The 23077-nt window shown below is 33.8% G+C and overlaps 1 protein-coding gene across 2 annotated transcripts in view; it reads left to right on the top strand.

Annotated features, from left to right (window-relative positions):
* The window catches only part of LOC149807123 (uncharacterized), a 122042-nt gene that overhangs the window by 45871 nt on the left and 53094 nt on the right, over positions 1–23077 (top strand). Inside the window, exons 1-2 of one of the 2 annotated variants that reach the window (XM_089962352.1) lie at positions 13153–13645; positions 20789–21061. In XM_089962352.1, the coding sequence (XP_089818478.1) occupies positions 20794–21061 (268 nt within the window). In that variant the 5' untranslated portion in view covers positions 13153–13645; positions 20789–20793. Of the gene's footprint in view, positions 1–13152; positions 13646–20788; positions 21062–23077 lie in introns of those variants that run through there. The other variant, XM_089962343.1, reaches the window with a different exon arrangement.

Genomic DNA, 23077 nt, shown 5'->3' with positions numbered 1-23077 from the left:
CAAGGACATATCTTGGTAGCAGATACTGGTTTATCTGATGGTGGGAACCATGATCACCCTTCAGATCATGAATCAAACACCTTAATTCATTGTCTCATAGAAGTTCTTTTCATTTTCACTTGAAATGCAGGTAGGAAATGTCTATTTAGGGGTTACTTCTTAATGCATCCAAACACATCTGTTTTCGAGTTAATTTTGTTTAGCTGGATGATTAAGTGTATAAAAGATGTTTTCAATTGGCTGTTTCACCTGCACGTGTACAGAAGAGTGAAAATTTTACTTTTCATATTCAGAACATTTGATTTTTGTGTCCTGGCCCATTTCTATTACAAATCTTAAACCTGCCCTAACTTTTGCAGTGGTTCATCTGTCATGTTCAGTTCAAACCAATTTGCTTTAGATCTAAGGCCAAAAAAATTTCTAAAATCCTGATACAAGCAACTTTTTCAAATTTCAGCCTAAAAAACAATTGGGTCTCAAAAACATTTTTTTTTCTGCTGTATTTTCTAACATGAGTAGAAAGTCTGCCTTATTCGATATCATTGTAGAACTTTAAAAGCGTTCTCCTTTCTTGTAATACCAACCAACTTAGTGTATCATAAATGATGTTGATGATACAGAGTGCAGAAGTAGGCCTAGGGTACATCATAATGATGACTAATTATACAGTACACATTGATGAGTTAACCTCTAAATCATAGTAAATCTCTAGCTCCTTAATATAAAGGTAGATTGATGGTCATCACAAATATCATTTTATTAAATATGCTTGTAAATAATGTATAGAAATCACATCTTGAATTTTTTCTGTCAGTAAGTGTTCGGACACAAAACAGTTACATTCTTTTTATGTTATACAAGCCTTCCAACATGAAAAAAAATTATTTTTCATATTTTGGTCGAGTCTGCTTGTCGGCATGCTGGGTCATCATTTTGTGTAGTTATGGTTCTTCATTGCCCTATGCACCCACTTTTGTTTCATCAGTATATTTCTGATTATTATTATTATTATTATTATTATTGATTTTCAGTAAAATTTCGCATGCATTTTCATTTTGATCTGGGATTACTCTGTTGGCATTCTACGTCATTGGGTTGAATTATTACCCATGATTGTCCCACCCATTTTGATATGCCTGCCATAATGTGGAGCATATTATGTTGTGATTTTCGCTGTCAGTACGTCACTTTGTCCATCTTTCAGTCTGTCTATGACCATTTTGATTTCAGCACAGTAATTTGAGTTGTCCACTATCTGCAGTTACCAAACTTTGTTTGTGACTTCCGCTTGGGCAACAAAGAACCCTGTTGATTTTGGGGTCATAATAAATGCAGTGTTCAAAGTCGCTAAGGGAAGAAAAATTGTCTCTGCACAATAACTCAAGTTTTCCAACATTTGCAGCTACAAGCCTTTGTGGATGGCTTACACTGGGAGTAAGAAAGGACCCTATTGAGATTAAGATCAGAAAGGTTGAAGGTCAGGGTCACAGTGACTGTAAGAAGTATGGTGGTTTCTGCACAATAACTTGAGTTCTCCATCATGTACAGTTATCTGACCATGTGGATGGCTTGCACTTTGCACAAATAATTCTTATTGATGATTTCGGTCATTGGGTCAGAGATCAAGTTCACTCTGGTTGAAAGAAGAAAACATGGTCTATGCACAATAACAGTAACTCATTGTGGATGGCTTGAATTGGAGTAAGAAAGAAGCCAATCAGTGTTGGGGTAAAACGGTCAAAGGCCAAGGATAATTTAACTGAAAGAAGGCAAAATGGTTTCTGCACAATAATGTTAGTTCTTCATTGCAGACCTGGACCAGCTTTGTGGGTGGCTTACACTTGGCTTCAGACTAAATCTTACTAGTATTATATTTTATCATGAGACTAAGAATATACAAAAAAAATATTGATTTGGAAGTTAACATTTTAATTTCAGGCAAAAAAAAAGAATAACCCTATTTTAATGGCCGTAACCCTTGATAATTTATCTTGTGTACATACACACATACATACACAAATAAAGATACCGACCATGCCTCATTTTTCGCAATGGAACCAATAACTTGAAAGTGAAAACTGTGACATGAACTGCATTTAACTTGAGTTGGATAAAGAGGGTAATAAAACAACAGATTTTTTACTGATGTTCCTATCCTATTTTATTTCTTCACAATCTTGCTGGAACCACATGTTTTTTATTTTGGCCTTTACTAGTGGTTGACATTTGTTGCAGATAAAAGGCTGGAATTTGAAAAGTCCACGTTGTTTTAGTTGAAATCTTCACTCTGCAGCTAAAATATTTGTTGCTTGTTCAGAATTGTAAATATACTATGAAGTAAGAAACTCGCATTTCTTGGTCACTTTTATGAAGCTTACTGTTGCGAGGATTATTTTGTGCAATGAATGCTTTGCCTTTATTTTTGGTGCATACATACATTTCATTCGAGAGCATGGACTATGGAGGAATAGTTGTCACAATTTGACCATTTCAGATTTTGTTAGTGTAGATATGTGCTACAAGTATGGTACATGTACATGTTACAAGGAATGAAAATTATGAAGTTAAATTGAATAGAGGTTCATTCATTTGACTAGACCTTTACAATATTTACCTGCCCATGACCATGATTTGGCACCACAGGCATCTGCCATCAAGGAGCTGATTACAGGTTCTGGTTACTCGTACATATGTGCCAGACTTTACAAAAACTGAATAATGAAAAGAGGCGACACAGAAAATGCTTCTGTATTCATTTATTATTTTGAATAAACTTTACATCTGTACAAATCTTTGAATTTGTATTCTCAAAAACCAAAGTAAATGTTTAGATAAGAATTTAAGTAAATAAATAGTGACACTTAAATCATGTCATTTACATTTACTAATTTTCATTGTTTGTATTTCAGAAACATCATTGTGCATGAGAATGTACCAGTAGCCCAACTCTCCCATTAATTTAAATGACACATTGACGTAGATTTTTTCAAATTTTAACTTGCAAAGGAATTCTGAAATTAGATGTATATGAAAACAAGACCAAATGACCAAATCATTTGGAAAATCACACAGTTGAAGCACTTGAAGGATTCATTCTTTACCCTCTTGATACATTGTCATGAACTAGAGAAATGTATGTTTCTAGAATTATGATTATTTTCCTTGTTTTCTTTGCAAATGAAAACAAAATGCACATATTATCTAGAATCTTTGAAATAAACTCTTATATGGGTATATTATGTAAACAAATCAAATTTTGTTGATGTCAACTACTATAAGTAAATCTTGATAGTTTGGCTTACTAATTTTTCATTTTTTATTTATAAAAATGTTGGGTCGCAAGTTTCTTTTTTTTCCTGTTTAATTTCACTTTTGAATTCTTTCCCTAATGTAAACAATTTGATAAAATTGTTAAATAATTCCAAATTTATAACTTTGATATAAATAGTGAAGGAAAAGAAAATCATGTTATAAATTGATGTATCAGCACAAAACAATCAGCTCGATAAAGTTATGTTTGAAAAAGTTACTTGAATCGACAAATTCTTTTATAAAATTAAAAACTTACTAAATGTCTGATATCTGGTGTGATCCTAGTTCTTGTTCTGGATGTTCAAAAACTTGATCTTTACAACTAAATGTACATTATGTCCTTTTTCAAATTATATTTATGAATGACTAGTTGAGATTCTCGTATTATTTGTTCAAAGAAGTGAAATGAAATTATGAATTCTGCATGTAAAATTTACTAAAATCTGGCTGGCAAATTCTGCAAGACAGTAATTGCAGTTAATGACTTACTACAATTACATGTTTAGTTAGTTAGTTCTGCCCGTCACCCCTGCCAGGGTATAGGCCGCCCACAAAAGATCGCCAGAGGCTTCTGTCCTGTGCCATCACTTAAAGCTGACTCCATATGTGACCCATCTTAGTGATGTCCACCTCAAGGTCGCGTCGCCATATGTTTCTTGGTCATCCTCTTCTCCACTTGCCTTGGGGGTTCCATTTCATTGCCTGCCTGGTAATGTTGGTTGGCAACTTACGTAGGGTGTGTCCTATCCAATCTCACCTTCTCTTCTTGATCTCATCCTCTACTGGAAGCTGGGAGGTTCTCTGCCACAGGTTGGTGTTGTTGATGGTGTCTGGCCAGCTGATCTGGAGAATTCTTCTTAGGCAGCTGTTGATGAAGGTCTGAACTCTCTTTATGGTCGACTTGGTGGTTCTGCAGGTCTCTGCTCCATACAGTAGGACTGACTTCACATTGGAGTTGAACAGTCTGATCTTGGTAGTTAAGGAAATTTCTTTGGAGCTCCAGATGTTTTTGAGCTGTATGAAAGCTGCTCTCGCCTTTCCAATTCTTACCTTGACTTCTGCGTCTGTGCCACCCTGCTGGTTGATAATGCTGCCCAGGTACGTGAAGGACTCCACCTCTTCTAGGGGGCTTCCCTGCAGTGTGACTGGGTTGTTACTAGCATAATTGATCTTGAGGATCTTGGTCTTGTCTTTGTGGATGTTGAGGTGCAATGACATGTATGTGCTTTAAAATATTGATATAGTTCTAGATTTATAGTTTGCTGCCTTAATTCATTTGCAGTATGTAAAGCTGACTCTTGACGCATTTTTTTTCTTTTATGTATGCTGAGTGGCATACCAACTTGCTTAGGGTGACTTCTGAACTAACCACTTGATGTCAAAGGAAACTTTTTGGTCTTTATTTTTTATCTGATTCTGCTGTTGCTATGAAGTCTCTTGACTGTTCTCAATCAATGTAAATTCTTTGAAAATCAGATTTTAAGCAAAGCAGTGTTACATTTTGTAACTTTTCTTGACAAAAGACAAAAATCATGTTACTATGACTGCCAATTTTGTTCCATAAATGTTATGCGAGATTCACATATATTAATTAGAAGTAATTATATACAGTCCTTAATTGGAAATGCAGTATTTCAGTTTAATTAGGTGCATGAGAGTTCTATCCTCTTAAAATAACAAACCACAAGAATCTCTAAACAGTAATCAAATTTTATGAGTGCCATTTTGTTATGTCACTTGATTTGCACACAGGTTGGTCAGAAATAAAAATTTGCATTGTAGTGCAAAAAGACCAAATGTCAATGTTAAGACTTAGCTTTCAGGCATGTCAATAGGATGAACTGGTTATAGAATTTCAGTTTTGTTTATTACTATTACAGCTGTTTATGCACAACAGCATAACAAGGACAAATACTTTTGGTCTGTAAATCTTACTTGAGACTGGTTTTGATGTCAGTCATAAACAACCAACTTGAGAGTGCAGAGAAAATATTGGTGTTTCCTCACTGTAATGGTGAAAGTGGACAGACACCAATGGTTTGTCTTTAAATTTGTAAATTTGTCAAATGTTGAATATATACAAGTATTAAATTTTCTTTATTCAAACACAGTGACTCTACAATGTACATATTACTATTAAATTTACTGGAAGTATTATGACAGGGAGTGATGTCCCATTTTGATTTGCCTGGGATGTAATGTTTTTGTTTTGGAAATGGCAGAGGAAATTAATAATCAGCAAACACATTTTGTGTGAAAACTGTCTTTATTATCACAGTAGCACATGAATATATATATATATATATATATATATATATATATATATATATATATATATATATATATATACACACACACACACATGTATATAAGTAATATTTCATGAGCAGTTAAAATGTGAAATGCTTTTCATAGCCTCTTTTCAACAAATACTAGCATCTGACTGTAGACTGTACTCACAGTGTTCAACAAAAAAGTGCTCAATGTTGCATGTATCCATATACAATTTACATGGCAGGAAACACCTATCCCTTTCAGAATTTGGTTTGTTAAGGGACCTCATAGGATACCATGTTGTATCCCACTCATTTGGGGTCATGATTCACCTTTCTTATTTTCCAAATACAGATGGTTACGGATAAATCTTGTGTTATAATGCTACATAGGTCCTATATCAATTAATAGGAATTTGCAATTCCTTTAATTAATTCAGTGGGATTTTTTTATATTTTAACATTGTGTTTTATCATATTAACCTCTGTTTTTTTGTTGTCATTTTCGACTGAAATTTCAGATGTACAACCTCAGCCAGAGCATTTGTTTCACCCTCATTCCTCCATGAGAAAATATCTCTGAGTTTCTCTGCATTCCAAAGTCAAGGTCACAGCTCGGTATTTTAAGTTTTGCTGCACATTTTCCAGTCTGTTTTATAAAGTTAAAGCTGTTCTGAGGTTTTCTTCCTATTATATTGTGGATCATGTTTTCAAGGTCTCAGCTTGTATTTTAAATATTCTGCTCTTCATTTCATTTCAGTCTAAGATTAAAGGATGAAACTTGGTATGCTTGTGTATATCATCAATTGAAGCTGTATCGTGTACTACTTTGGTGGTCCTATCTTCATGGTCAAGGACACAGGTCAATATTTTAAAGTTTTCCATCATTTTCCTTTTGCACTCTTTAACTTTAGAGCCCTTTCAGATTTAGGAATGAAACTTGGGATATTTATACAGGGTCATCATAGTTTGTTATGTATCATGGTAGGAGTTGTAACTTCAAGGTCATGTTCATGAGTAATTTTTTAAAGTTTTTCCATCACACGTTCCTTGCCCTCATGTAATTTAAGAGCTGGTTGATATTAAGAGATGAAACTTGATTGACTTCTACATTGCACAGGAAGACGTTTTTAGAGGGGTGCCAAACCGGAGGAGAAATATGGCTCAAAAATCAGACAAGGGAGCTAAAATGAAACAAAACTTTGTTTTTTTCATTACATATAAATCTTTTTATTTGGTCATAACTTTCATCAATTTCATAACCATCAAACATTTTAATGATGGGGGAGAGGCAAATGTCTGTTTCAGACAGGGTGGCAATTTATTGCCTCATACCAGCCCATTTTTCCTCCATATTTTACATTCTGTAGCATAAGAACTATTTGTTGTTGTTGTGGTTTTAACACCATTTTTCAGCACAAGATAGCATATACACTGTACATGGAGGCCATTGATTAGATGTACTATTATTTGCTATGTACCACATTGGAGGTTTTATCAGCAGCATAAAGGTCACAGGTCAACATTCTAAGTTTCATTCGTCATTTTACATTCCACTTTTTAACTTGTGATGATCAAGCTGTTGAAAATAAATGAATTAAATTTGGTATACTTGTATGTTGTCACTTGAAGGTCTGTCACATGTGTATGTATGTGTGTGTCTATCTATATATATATATATATATATATATATATATATATATATATATATATATATATATATATATATATATATATTCATAGCTGCCATGTTGGAAATCTCATTATAGCTTCTCCAGAATGGAAAATCACATTAACAGTCAGATCTTCAGCAGAAAACTAATAATGAGTTCGGGTTGGTTATAAAGGAAAATGGTTCTGGTCAGCCATCTGAAGACTGTTTTATTGCTACTCCTGAATGGATGGTGGGGGATGTGTAAGCTCAATTAGTACTAGACCAGAAGAACTTATGGGATCCTTTGTTTTCTTAATTCTGCCATCCTTCTGTTGCTTATCACAAGTTTGATATTATTACTTCTCCTAAACTAGGTGGAGGATTGCAGTGAAACTAAGCACATGTTCATCCCATGGTCTAGTTGGTCCTGGATGATAAAGATGCTGCACACTTATCCAGTATGGCCATCACAGTGGTGACCATGTTGGAAATTTTGTTATCACCACTTCTTCTAAAAGGATAGTCATATTAGCATGGAATTTTAACTAAAAGACTTCTTACCGTATGATGTCTAGGTGGTCCTAAATGAAAGTAGTACTGTTCTGACATCCAATATGGTAGCCATCTTAAAATCTTATCGCTACTACTATATAGTAGATGGTCATATCAACATGGGGTTTTCACTAAAAGACTGCTTGTAATGTCTAGCTGGCAGTCAGTGAAATGGTGCTAATCTGACGGCCAATATAGCCACCGCAACAGCGATTTTGAAAATCATGTTACTGCTGCTTCTCCTGAATGGATGGTAATATCAAAATGGCATTACTAAAAGACTTCTTATGATAGCTAGTTAGTCCTACATGTAAATCAAAATGTTGTTGATATGGGGTCCAATATGGCCCCACAGTGGCCATCATGAAATCTTGTAATAGCTACTCCTCCTCCTCCATGGATGCTCATATCAACATTGGGTTTTCACTAAAAGACTTATTATGATGTCTAGTTTATCGTAAATAAAAACAATGCTAATCTGAAGTCATGTAAGGCTATCATGATGGCCATCTTGAATATCTAATTGCATCTTCTCCTGAACAGAATGTTGTTGCCAAGGGGTTTTCACCAGAAGTCTTTTTACGATGTCCCTTTGGTCATAAATGAACATAGTGCTGATCTGATACCCAATATGGACACCACATCAGCCATCTTGAAAATCTTGTTATTGATGCTTTTTCTGAATGGATCTTTGTACGTATATGAGGTGCGACTAAAAGACTTCTTATGATGTCTAATTGGTCTTAAAAGAATATGGTGCTGATCTGATGCCTATCATGGCCACCACAGCAGCCATCATTAAGATCTTATTATTGCTAATCCTTCTGAATGGAAAATCATATCTTAAAAATATTGTTATCTTTACTCCTCTCCAGGTTGATGGCTATATCATTATGCAGTTTTCACCAATAGACTTCCTTTGATGGTCCTAAATAAAAATGGTGTTTGTCATAAACCCAATATGGGTGCCATAAAAACTGGCTTAAAATTCCTGTTGCCATTACTTCCTGTGAATGGAATATCTGATGATGCCTACTTTTACGAAACTAATGGCACTAAATATATGCTTGAAGTTAATGAACACGCTGATGAACTTTTATGAACTATTATACCTTTTAAGTTCCTGAAATGTCATGAACTTGGTTCATGAACAAGTCAAGTACTTTGATGCATCACCAAAATATTTCCTAAAAATGTATATGACATTTCTATATCATTATATTCATAAAATGTTCATGAAAATTCATCATACAAACTTCTCACAATATTAATGAAATATAAATAAAGGTGAATATTTTTTTTCATTAAATGATATGATATTATATAATGGTTCATAGAGATCTTTTATTCGATACTTGTGTATTTAACCTGAGTAGTTCTGGATTAATATTGGAAGATTTTTACTGGCCAGCATGAACAAAATGTATTTGCTATAAAAGCTTTCAATGACTTTGTTCTAACTTTTTTTCCATTACTGTCATAAACTGCATATTCTATTGACTTAGTCACTAGTTGCCAATTTGCTGTTAAAACCGAAATATGTAAACATTGATTATCCTGATTGGATGACTGAAAGAAGATGCAATATGATTGGTTAATATACGCGTGAGATTTCAGCAGCTGAGCCTCCTTTTCCCCACAAACGAAAGAGCATGCAAGCAGTTACGCAACAAGCAAAAACCTCATAACAAAAACCATGGACTCTTGTGGAATGGACAGATGAGAATATTTTCAATATCATCTTTTTTTTAAATAAGTAGAAGTGCAGAGAAGTGATTATGACGAATATGAAGGAAATAATTTGGTGAGAACAAAATTTGGCAGAAAAGTGTACCCAGGCAGGATCATCAAAATTACAGTGAGTATCTTTTTCTTGGTCATTCATGATTATATCAGTGGAAGTTATATGGATATTTTATTGGTTTTTCTATGTCATCATGTTAGTTTTAACCAAACTTGTGATGCATGATTTTGTTCAGACCAAATTTAAACTTGCTCTTTGAATTTTTGAAAATCACTAAATATTATCATACCCCCGCCTTTTTTTTTGATCTCGAGACCAGACGCGGTACTGCATCTACAATATGGAATTGAGATGTTCTGATGTAATTTGGTAATTTAAAAAGAAAACTAAAATAGTTAATGTGTCAAATTGTACACAGTACAGGTGCAAATAACATCATGATGAAACCGGAAGCAGCTATATGCAGCATGCGTAGCCAGAGTGGATGCATTTGACTGTACTAAATATATATATATATATATATATATATATATATATATATATATATATATATATATATATATATATATATATATATATTTTATTGATTAAAACATCCGATTCCTGTGACTAAAACTATGGCTAATTCAGCTTCATTTAAAATGCAACTTGTGACAAAATTCTCCAATAATATAAATGCTCAGTCAGTTGTGTATTAAGTGTAAGGGATTAAATAATTTTGAGTCGGATCATAATTATTCCAGTAAATAAAGTGGGATGCAAAAATAATGTGCTAAAAGCTGAAGACAGTGTTGATCAGAGGTTATCTGTAATTAACTAACTTTATCTTTCTTTCAGATCAGACAGCAGAAAAGTAAAATTATTTGAGGATGAAGTTTGTAGGTTAGGGAGGAAAATTTGAAACGGGAGGATCCTATGGCCAAGATGGAAGAGACGTTAAATAGTGACTGCTACAGCAGTGTTAAAGATTCAAACAGTAATTTGATGGAACAGGTTAAGTTGCAGATGGAGACATTCAGTGGTGACAGTGGACAGTATTTTGATTTAATTATAGGCCCTGAATATCTTCACAATAGAGTTATCTGACAGGTCAGTCTCTGGGAAAAAGATTGGTCAAGTCAGGAGAAACCCCAGTGGAAAGACAGCCCCTTGACCATGAAATACGCTTCAGCAGTTGATTGAACACAACTGCCTCAATATCTCTTGAAAAATTTTCAAAGAAAAATTTCAAAATATACAAAAAGTGTTTCTTAGAGGAAAAAAAAGAATATTGCTTGTCAGTTTACATGTTCTTTGTTGCATATTAGAAATTTATCTGACATTAAATACCATTTTTAAGATAATATGTTGCATTTTATACTGTTTTAAAACCTCCACATCTAAGGTTATTTTACGATTCAGGATGAAATAGGTATTTTGTTTGTCAGATAATCAATTTTTTTTATAGGAACTGTTCATGAAGTCATGAATCATTCATGAGAAACTTTGTTCATTTTAGTTCATGAATATGTTCATGCACTTGTTCATGAATGATGATGACCCAGTTTGTGAACTTTTATGAACTTATCATGAATTCAGTTCATGAATATTTCATGAACTGTTCAAGAACAGTTTGCGAAGTGTTGGTTCATGAACAGTTCATTAATTCATTTAACTTTGTTCTGGACGACAACTGTGCCAAGCTGACATCCAACGTGCATACCACATTAGCTGGTTTGAAAATCTTGTTATCACTGAACAGACTATGAGAGATGTTTTTAACACTCAACAGTTAAAGGGAAGAAATAATCTTATCCTGAATTCCTGGAAATTCTTTCTACCCAGAAGAGCATCAGTCATTTCAAGGGACTCTTGTTTTTTATTACTGGCATTATTACAATTATGTATGAATGTACATGTAATTGAACATGCCAGAGATCGCATTCATTTGTATACTGAGGAGCCTAAGGAGTGCAACGGGTTAAAAGGTTGTGAAGCAGGAGACTACTGATTGTTAGCACTATCTCTGCTGGCCTTGTGAATAACACTTAGATTTTTTTATTAAGCATGTCATTTATTTTTGTTATGGGTTTAACACCATTTTTCAGCACACTATAAGCTATACATGGTGGTCAGATTAACTGGTGTAGGAATTAAGAACCCGATAAACCCTGGTAAGAACCAACAACCCAGAGGAACTACTGGAAAGCTTTCTAACATGCCAACATTGGCTGAGCTCAAAACTAGAACCCACATGGATAGATGGCAGTGATAGGTAAAGGTGAGCGCTTATGACCATTCAGCCACCTGGGAACCCTTCTTCATGTAATTTATTAGTCGCATCATGTAATTTATTAGCCAATCTTAAGTAAGACTTTATGATGCCATCAGAGTTTAAATAAATAGATACTTTTATTAAAAAATTATAACAATTTGGAGTTTGATAATTTACCAACAACTCACCGTTACCTTTGTGTCCTATAAAATTCCAGGTAGCTGATTATAAAATTTTTAATAAATTTTGTGACCGCTCTGGTGGCCTAGTGGTAAGAGCGTCAGTCTCGGATGCAGGAGGTCTTGGGTTTGATCCCCAGCCGAGTCATACCAAAGACTTACAAAAATGGTACTAACAGCTGCCTCACTTGGCACTCAGCAATAAGAGGTTAGTGTTAGGACTGGTCGGCCTGATGTCAGCATAATGTGACTGAGTGGGACATCATGCAACAATTGTCTGCAGCATGATGCCCCAGTGCTAGACATCACTATAAACTGCCACACTGCAGACATTGTAGCGATATGACTGAAACTTGTTAAAGTTACATTAAAAATCCAAATCACACACACACACACACACACATACACACTGTGAGGTAGAATTCAGACAAACATACCATTGCCATTGTCCAGTTTTACATTCTGTTGATATGCAAATATCCCATGGCATGGTAATGTACACATGATACATTCCAGTTAAATCCATGTCTATGTCCAAAATAAAATTCGTATTTGTTGTCCTTAGTATTATCATAAATTTTAAATTGTTTTATGTCATACAATTGTATATGGTCAGTTGTGAATGCACTGAGTTACATGCATGGAGAGGACTAGATTTATCTAGGCCAGTGATAGCATTGTTGACTGAGCCTCTTGATCCGAGTTACATGACTTATGTAAACATGCATCTGGCCTGTGCCCTTCACTGTGGCTAAGGAATGGAACAAATTTATTGAGGCAGAGATATCAACAGTACAAGCTTATTTAAAACAAATGAGCAGATAATTAGCAAGAAGTTTTTCATGTACCCTGTGTAAACAGTGATCACCCCATTTCTAATTTGTCTTTAATTCATTGCAGGTTAAGATCATTCTTTTCGAAAGAAAAGAAAGCAGAAAACCTTATGTATTTTCTTTCTTAACAGCGTTGTATTAAATTGCAGTATTGTGTGGCAAACAGCTTACATTTTGGAATTTAATGTTGAACTATGGGCCATAAAGCTCACATACAATGGACAATAGTGAACAGGTAATAGAGCCTCTATTGATCAGGTCTCTTTGATTGGTTAACGCAAACGTTCTGCTCAACTGAAGAGCTTTTGTCGTCCAGACGTCAGTTTTCATCTGGAATGGAATTGTCTGCAAGATCCTGTTCACAGACATTTAACAGGAACAGGACAGTTAGATATGACAGAACAGTATTGTGTGTAACACTGATATATTCTTTCAGTAGAAAAGAAAAAGTACTGATTTTGTAGTATTATATTTTTAATATTTTGTTCACTCTGTCCAAGTTTGTTTACTTTGACTATTTAAAGGAGATACAGTGAATTCTTACCTATCTGTGGAATATATTCGTTTTTGTGACATGAGATTTACCTGGTGATTTAATAGCTCTCGTAGTTGAAGTACACCTTCTAGTTTTTGTGGCATATGATACACAGGTTGTAGAGGGATATACTGAGCCTATCAAAATTTCATTATTCATAGTTGAAAGATATTGTTTGACTTGATATAAATGGAAACTTGTTTTTGTTTTGGCTCTGTATAACTGGATAGAAATGTGACTGAAATGCATATTTCCATGGAATACAATTCTGGAATTATCAAATAATAATATACCCCCCGTGATAAACAGGTAAGAATCTTTATTGCTTTGAAGATCAAGAAATAACTCTTCAGTCTGTAAGAGGAGACTGGTTTTGCCACACCTTATGTCTAATATTTAATTCTCTGGTAGAGTCTGCATGTGGGTGTAGCCTGAATGGAATTACCTTATCATTCTTTGCCTCCCACCACAAAAAAACCCACAAAAGAAACAACAAATAAGACAGGTTTGTTGTAACAAATTACTTAAATTTGTATGCATGAGCATTTTTTTTTCATGGCAAAATGGAAGTACATAATCATTATGACTACTGTTAAGTATACTTCTGTAACCATTAACAACACTTTCACAGCCACTACTACTGCTACAGCAGTAATAACCTTACCATTACAACACCACAGTGTCACTATTTTTGTTTAAATGCTACACATAAATATTTGATGATTCATACTTGAGTATATTATCACTAGTGCTACTGCTAGGTACTACTACTACTACTACTTTAGTTTTTAAAAATGCAGTTGTAAAATCACAATTAATTTTGGACAAAATTTTTGCTTAAGCTCAGGTCCCTTGGTAAATTGGGTAGTATATAAATATCTGGAACAACGAAATTAGAAACAAATTCCAGTAAATTCCTGTTTTGGTAGCAAGTTGCCTCATGTGTCATTACGATAACAAGTTTGTGGGATTGTCATAAGATATACAAAGCTTTTACAGTAATATGACCTAGATTTGTATAGTTTATCTAGCCAGGTTTCACTGTATTTATGTGTGTGTGTGTGTGTGTGTGTATGTATGTATATATGCATGCATGCATGCATGTATGCATGCATGTATGTATGTATGTATGCATGCATGTATATGTATGTGTGTGTGCATGCATGTGTGTGTGCATGCATGCATGTATGTATGTATGGGTTTACTGGGTACATCAATACAATCCAGACTATCTGATATGAAACCAAAGTGCTTTCATTGAGAAAGTAAGATGTTTCTGGTGGTACATAATTAAAAAACTTCTAGAGTGAGTTCACATCAAAAATTGTTTATCATGGGTTGCTAGTTTTCATGGATTTAATGGTTACTACAAAGCTGAATTTAATTCACTGATTCTTCCACTAAAAGAATATAATTCCCATATTCATGAATTTATTTTCTGATTCAGTTGTCATTGTTTTTACCCAACTGTAGAATTTGATACAGACAAAAATAGCTGAATAGACATATAGCATATTTCTGATAGCTACTAAATCTGATCATCTTGAAAACAATCATTTACACAAAACAGTGCAAGTCTTTTTAAGAAAGCTGAAAATAATGCTGTTATTTGTTTTTTCTTTTAAAGTTATATTTGCATTTTGTTTTGAGGGTTGAAAATCTTCTTCAGCTTCATTTCTGCCTCAAAAATGATTCCAACTATGCTTTTTTTGTTGATTTAACTATGATGTTTGATTTGAATACCACCTGGAAAAAGATAGTCATATTAATGTTCTTGTGTTATTTCTTGTTATTATTTGATGATTGCAGCTTTAGAACACATACAAACTCAAATTCACACACAAACACCAGAATATTTACTGTCTTTAAATCTTTCATTAGAACCTTCTTGCTCAGTGCCCCGAGTGGCTGAGTGGTCTAAAGCGCTCACTATTCTGGATCACTACCATATCAACTCTGTGTGGGTTCGAGTCTCAGATTCGGCTAACATGGGTACATAAGGAAGCTTGCCAGTAACTTCTTGTGGGTTGGTGGTTCTTCTTGGGGTTTTCCCAGGTTCTTCTTCCGCCATTTATACTGGCTGCCATTTATACCTATTGTGTGCTGAAAAATGGTGTTAAACCCCACTACAACAACAACAGCAACATTCTTGGTCCTTTCTTAAGCAACAAGAAGGAAGTATCTTATGTTTACATGTTCTTGACAGCATCACTAACAGCATTGATTTTTGACAGTCATGTATATTGCTTGAAACGGTCAATCTTAATAACAGTGGCCTTCAGAAGTAATTTAGCTCCTGAATACATGGCACAACAGGAAAAGTTGGTCCATATCATTTGGATTAACTCGGAATATAATTTTGAAATACCAAATAAAACTTAAAAAAATTCCAGAAATTGGAAAAGAAAATTTGTGCTATTTATGTTTGGAATACAGTTGCTTCTTCGCTGGCATTAATTAATAATTTTAAAATTAGATATCCCAAACTTTTTTCTTCAAATCATTACTCCATTTTACATTACACCTACAAATATTTACATAGAATTTTAATCATGATGTCAGCAAGGTCTGTTTGTTTAACACATTAATCCCTAGCGACGACTTTACGAGGCAGGAGGTAGTAGCCTACTGCCGAGCTCTGTAGCGTCATGGTCATGCATGATACACCAAAGTGGGTGGTATTATAGAAAGGTAGACAGATGTAGCTCTATAATGATACCAAATAATCTGGAATATCTAGTTGCACTACAAAATACAGATAGAAAAACCTCACTTTTTGGACCCGACTTTTTTTGAACCAAAATTCGCCTGAGGTTGGAATCAAATTTTGTGTCCGGATTTTAGACTTTTTGGTCTCAGATCTAAGGCAAACCGGTATGAACTGCAAACAGACAGATGAGCCTTTGCAAAAAGTAGGATAAGATGGGCATTTGGAATAAAGAGTGGTCTCCATACAAAAATAATGGCTCCGTTAGCAAAAAAAAAAAGGGAAAAAAAAGAAAGAAGTCCAACTTTTACCCTTCTGCTCATTCGTGAGTCAAATAGCCATGAAAAACGATGTTTCTAACACAACTAGGCAAGATGTTATTAAAAATTGACCGGGGATTTGGTGTTTTCAAGTCTATTCAGAAATAGCTTTCAAAATGTGTTTCCTACTTGATTTTCAGGCAAAAATGACAAAAAGCTCCAGGGGTTAATGTGTTAAGAAACAGTAATTGCTATTATCATTTCATTATTGTTATAACCATTTTCATATGAATGTGATAGGACCCCATTTTTTTGTAAGAACAGATTTCAAAAGAAATGAATTTATGTTAAAACTTAAAAATTTAACATCATGTGCTTATTGACGTTTCGTATCAGTTTTGTTTTATTATACTCATAGGTGCATTTATTTTGTTACTTTTGTTATTCTGTTTTTTATTAGTTTATTAAATATAGAAAATATTTCAGTGACATAGTCTTAAAGCATTTGATTAAATTTTTTATACTATTTTTATTTAATTTTATTTTTGTTGTCTAATGTTAAATATAATGCTTCTTCTATAAATATTCTGTTTACAGTGTGGTTTTACAGTGAAAAATTCATTGGGAAACACATTAAGATAATCCCCCCCCCCGATAATCTTTATACTTTAATTACTGATTTTGAAACAGAAATTTTGACTGCTATAAAAAAATATATAAATGTTTTTGGAATGTGCCAAATACAGCTTGACTGAATACTTTGTTATTGTCATGACACTTGTGCAATTTGATCAAATGTTTTTTTTTTTGTTAAAATTTGGATTAGTAAATTATTTGCCTATCAATTAACAACAGTAAAAATGATAATATTGTCATTATCATGATCATAATCATTGGGTGATTTAATTATTTAATTAATCCATTTTGCCTATTGACCAGTTTGTATTTGTTGCACACAAGTAGTATAAATACACAAGTCTTTGCTTGTAGTGTAAATACTCAAGGCTTTGCCCAGAAAGACATCATTACCTACCGGGATTTAAAAACTTTTCTTGAAATAATAAAAAAAGAAAAGCAGTGCAATTCATTTCACATAGAACAATGTTTAAGTTGTTTATATTTGTCACTTTTGTTTATACAACTTTTATCCCTGGAGCAAACAAAATTTTGTGGTAAGTAACACATAAATGAAATGCGACCTACCAAAATGCAACCTAAGAGACTTGTTGGAACAGATTTTCTGGCTGTCCTATTTGTCAGTTTAAGGACTGGTATATCCAATTCCACATTTTCTGAAAAACTTTGCCATTTTCATTTTTTTAATTTTCATACAATGAGTAATTTTTAAAATATTCCTGTAAAATATATTTATAAATCGTTCAATCCATGTAATAATGTTGTCTCATAACTAAATAAATTCTGTTGAAAGCAACAAACTCCACTACTGCCTATATGCCGAGTCTATTGTCAACCATTTTCTTTATAAAGGATTTTACTATTTCACATCTTTTAAATTTTTTAAAACACTTTTACCTTTTTCTTTTATATCATTGTATGTAACTTCTTTTAGTTTGAATATTTAGTTTCTAAAAAAGTTTTAGCAAAGTTTTTACAAAAATACTGTATTCTTACCAAATTTTTACTTGTTTTTTTTTTGTAGCCAGGTTGTGTTAATGTGCTTTTAGATCCCACCCATTCACACACACATACAAGTTTTCAAACGGGCTTCACTATTATATTTTTACAATAATGATAGACTTGACAGTCAAGAACAGAGTTCTGTGTTGTCTGACATTTAATTTCTGTAGGCAGTTTAAATACAAGATTATACACTTCAGTTTACTATTCAAGGACTTTGAAGGGGCCCCGAGTGGCCGAGTGGTCTAAAGCACTCTACGTTACAGATCACTGCCATCTCACCTCTGACTGCGTGGGTTCGAGTCTAGGATTCGGCTAACGTGGGTATGTGAGAAAGCTTGCCAGTAGCTTCTCGTGGGTCGGTGGTTCTTCCCGGGGTTTTCCCGGGTTCTTCCTCCACCATTAATACTGGCCGCCATTCATAGCCTATCGTGTGCTGAAATATGGCGTTAAACCCAACAACAACAACAACAACAACGACTTTGAAATGTCCTAGTCTGAAACATTTGGATGTGGGGAGGGTGGGCACTGATAACTGGCCAGGAAGACATACATAGTACTAAAGGGCCTATTTCCAAATTTAAATGATGGGGCAGACCAAAAACATTTTTTCCAAATTTGTGTATACCACTTTTTGTCTTCCAATTATAAACATTCCAGATTTTTGAATATGGATTGAAAAATGTTACTTTGTCATTTGGATGCACAAATGTTACATTCTTCCATGAAAATGAAGAAAAACAGAATTGAAGAATCAAAAAGATTATCAGAAAAAATGAACGTTAAAAAAACGCATCATAATACATGCATAATTTTGACAAATTTTTATGATTATTAGGATTTCTAAAATATTATATTGACATGTATGAACTTTGCCCATATACAGTTTTTCACTATTAAAAAGCTTTATAAACTTTTCTATTAAATGTTAAACCTTTTAATTTTAAAATTATCTCCAATTTTCAAACACAAGATCATCATTTACAGAATATTTGATCTTTGAATATTGATTGACTATTTCATAATACATGTACAGTAAAGTTCAATTATCCAGGTGCTAATTATCTGGATTATTCACCCATACAGACACTAGTGTTCCCAAACGTCCTGATACATTAAGTCATTTGTACATATATCTTATAAATAGAACTAATTTGCCAATCATGACACAAACTTAGACACAAACATTGAACAGTGTAATAGTAATCAGAAACAAGCACAATAGTATATTATCTCATACAATTGCAATTACAGTGGTATTTTGAACAAGTTGGTTATTTTTTGAAGTTAGAATAAATGTAATTAGGATAGACAGAGTTCAAAGAAAGAATGTGTATTCTTAAACCCATTGTGACTTATTTAGTCTGGCAGTGACAGTATTTTGTCAGACAGAAATCATAAGCATGATGAAAGACTTGGAGCAGTTTGATCAAAGGAATTCTGCAGTCCAAGCAATCTAATTTACTTTCCAGGATCAGTGGTGATTTAACTGGTGATCAAAAAAGTTAATCATGTAACAGCATAGGTGTGAATGAAATCCATGTCACCTGATGTTACTTTGATCAAAGCAATTTTGACACTTGTATTCACAAGACATTACACTTTGGTCAAGGTATTACATGAACTATCTTTATAATATCTGTATTGATTGTACTTTTTCTGCTCATAGCATGTCAGATGTCTACACAGCAGTAATATTTCCTTAATTACTAATGCATATATAGTCAATCATACGATTATTTGTCTGATTGAATCCAGATACTTTCATTCACAGTTCTACTTTAGGACAAAATCCTGATCATTGAGAGGACTGATTATATGGACAAAGATATTATAAGGATAGTTCATTTAATACTGTCATTAATACTGTCATTGCCATACTGTCATATGGACAAAGTCTGTCCACCAGTGGATCTGGATAGTCGATGTTACTGTAACTACTTTTGGACAGATTCTCAGAGATTGAACAATACTGTTGGAAAAAATTAACGTTGGTGCTAAATATGGTAATACACGTGACATGCGATCAAAGTAAGTTTTCATAAGAGAGCTTAGACCATTGCAACTTTTGGAGTGAACAGTTTCAGAGCTTAGACTTTAAGGCATACAAAGCTTTTGGCAGTAAAACATGGATGATGAGGCCATAAAAAGTTTGGTTTATTTTGACACCCATAAGGTCAACATAACAGACCCACATTTTGACATGCTGCCTGTATAAAGAGATTGTAATGCCCTCTAAACATGTTTTGATATTGTTGTTACGGCTTTAATGCCATTGTTTAGCACATGATAGGCTACTCATGGTGGCCAGCATATTTGGCAGTGGAAGAGCCTGGGAAAATTCTGGAAAGAACCACCAACCAAGAGAAAGCTACTGGCAAGTTTTCTTACATACCCATGCTGGCTGAGCTTGAGACTCAAAACCCACAAGGACAGAGTTGAGATAATAGTGATCTGTAAAGTTGAGTGCTTTGGACCAGCTGGCCACCAGGGGCCCTAGGGCAGTTATTAGTGGTGACATTTAAAAGAAAATGTTGTTATAGAAAAGTTGCATGTGTGTGTATTTTGACAAATATTTTCCATCATACAAACTTTATGACATGTAAATCTGTTGTTTTGCCATACTTTTAGGAGGGAGTATGGTGCATTTTTCTGCTTTTTGACTAATTTTTCTTTCAACTCGTTGGCAAATGCTAGTTACGAAAATATGGTTCAAATGAGAAGCATCACCAGCAACATAAATATATACAGAATATATAGTATACACCATCTCATAATATTTTTAAGAAAACTGTTTTTTTTTATAAGCTTTTTATTCATGTATTTATTTATTCACTTATTTTTCAGAAAAAATGAACAGCCATAATGGCAATAACATGGGCTGTGGGGGCCAAATTCCATCCCATGGCCAAGGGAGTATCCCAGCTTTGCGAGTACAATCTGAAACTCCGACGATTCCATCTTCCAAGATGTGTCAGTTTCCAGCGCTTTCTTCGCAGAGGAGTCTTGTCCAGGGAAAAACAGTGCCAAATGGAAGGCCAGACAAATCTCCCTTTGCCACTCCTCGTGTGCCAAACAGCATGAATGGAATGGTTTTCAGCAGAAGCAATGTGAAACAAGGTATCATTTAATTTTTAAATAGTTTCCAAAGCACAGTCTGTTAATCCAGAACAAACTATTCTGATCACAATTGTTGGATTATCATTCATTCTGATACTCTGGTACGACTTTGAATGATCTATGTTAAATAGTTTAAAACATTAAAGTTTTATCATTAAATAAAAACACTTGTCCAATAGATTTAAGTTAAAAATGTCAAAACTAGACTGTAAATTTACTTTGTAGTTGCTAAATTAATTTTACTTACTCTACCATGAACAGTGGTCCCTTGTAAAATGTTCAGATATTGACACTCTTTGGAGACCTTAAAAAAATGAAGAATAGGGAAGACTTCTTTAAAACAAACACTGCATAATGATTAATAAACAACCTGCATGGATCTGAAATCCTTTAAGAAGTATGTGACATCTGTATTTTAATTTAGAAATAATGGTCTTTTCCTCCGGAATATACATGTAAATTCTGAAGAATAATTTTAACTTCCATCCATCATTTTTAATTGCTGGCCCTTGCATTCCAAATTTTGAACTGCTTAAAGGTTTATGACAGTTTCAGAAGCAGCTCAGTTGTGTTCATTTGTAAATCGTTGCATTTGTAGTAAAAAAAAAGTCTTGAGAAATGTTTTTTGTTTGTTAAATCCTGTTATGAATTTAGTATGCCAGATTAAAAATAATGTTTTTAATAATTATTTTGTCATTATTTTCTTTTCCCAAAAGGTAGAGAATATATTTTTAGTGAATGTATATTTTAAGTGTTCAGGCATAGCATTACAACTATATACAGTAGTATAATGGTATGACGGCAAAACATCAATTGCAATAGTGTGACATATATATTTCAAAGAATTCTATCACTACTTTTCAAACACAGAATTAGTTGATTTAATCTTGCAGAAATTTTGTTGGTGTACATTGTGTCTGTAAACACGCCCAAAATGCACAAATTTAACACAAACAAGGAGTGTTACTGTATATTCTTGCTTATAAACGGAGTCAAACTGCTAATGACAAAGATCCAGCTCTGTCATAGCATAATGCACCTGCAGATCAGGGTCTGTGTTGTTTGCTGTACTGATTACTCCTAACATACTGCATAGACCCAGATCATTATGCAGTGGCAGATATGGATCTGTGCAGTTTGCAGTTGGACTCGTCTTATAAGCATGCATATACATAACTTAGTTACTGAAAGTTGAAACTTCTTCTGTGCATTTCATCATCTGATACCTGCCTTTGGTGAAAATCAAAGATCCCGATTTGGGAATCAGAGAAATAGTAGATATATAAAATACACTTTATAAAAGACGAAAAACTTTATAGCTGTTTGTTTATTTGTACAACCCCATGATTTTAATTTCTTATTTGATCCGAAAGCGAGATCTTCATGTCCATAGTGATGGGTGAAGACATACCTTAGTCAGAGTGTAGCGGTCTTTTTTTTATAACAAGTTTTGAAATTGATATCTTTTTCATAAGAAAACAAGATATGTATTGCCATGCATAATTAAGTTGTTACCTTTATTTTATGTTGAAAGATGTTGATACTACTGAATGAAGCATTAGTTTCATTCAGTAAATTTGTTTAATTTCGAGTGCCATCATTGCAAGCTAAAGGTGAAGATCTGCTGTGCTCTTTCTCACCGATGACTTGCCTGCAGCAAAATTATGTCATCTGCAAAACAGTAAAACAACCTGTTACACATCACTCAAAGTGCCCTTTTTATCGATTGATAAACGACTGTGTTTGAAAGAGAAACTTTGATTAGTTAATTCATGGAAGGACATGGGTCACACTTAACAAGAAAATTTACTTAGGCTGGTAATCATTGAAAAAGCAGATTTATGCATGTTCATTAGAAATTTCAAAGTCTTTATTACATGAGGTCACAGGTTGAAAAGGAGCAGAGGAAAATTGCCCTTGGCTTGCGATGATGATTTAGTACAGGGTTTAACAGTTAGAAAAACCTTTCTGGGTCCCCATCTTTTACTGCTAAATCTGTCAAAATTTGTCAAAATA

This window comes from Sinohyriopsis cumingii, chromosome 1, assembly GCF_028554795.1.
Source record: "Sinohyriopsis cumingii isolate HCF-2022 chromosome 1, ASM2855479v2, whole genome shotgun sequence".
Taxonomy (NCBI): Eukaryota; Metazoa; Mollusca; class Bivalvia; order Unionida; family Unionidae; genus Sinohyriopsis; species Sinohyriopsis cumingii.
This window is presented reverse-complemented; position numbering and strand designations above follow the sequence as displayed.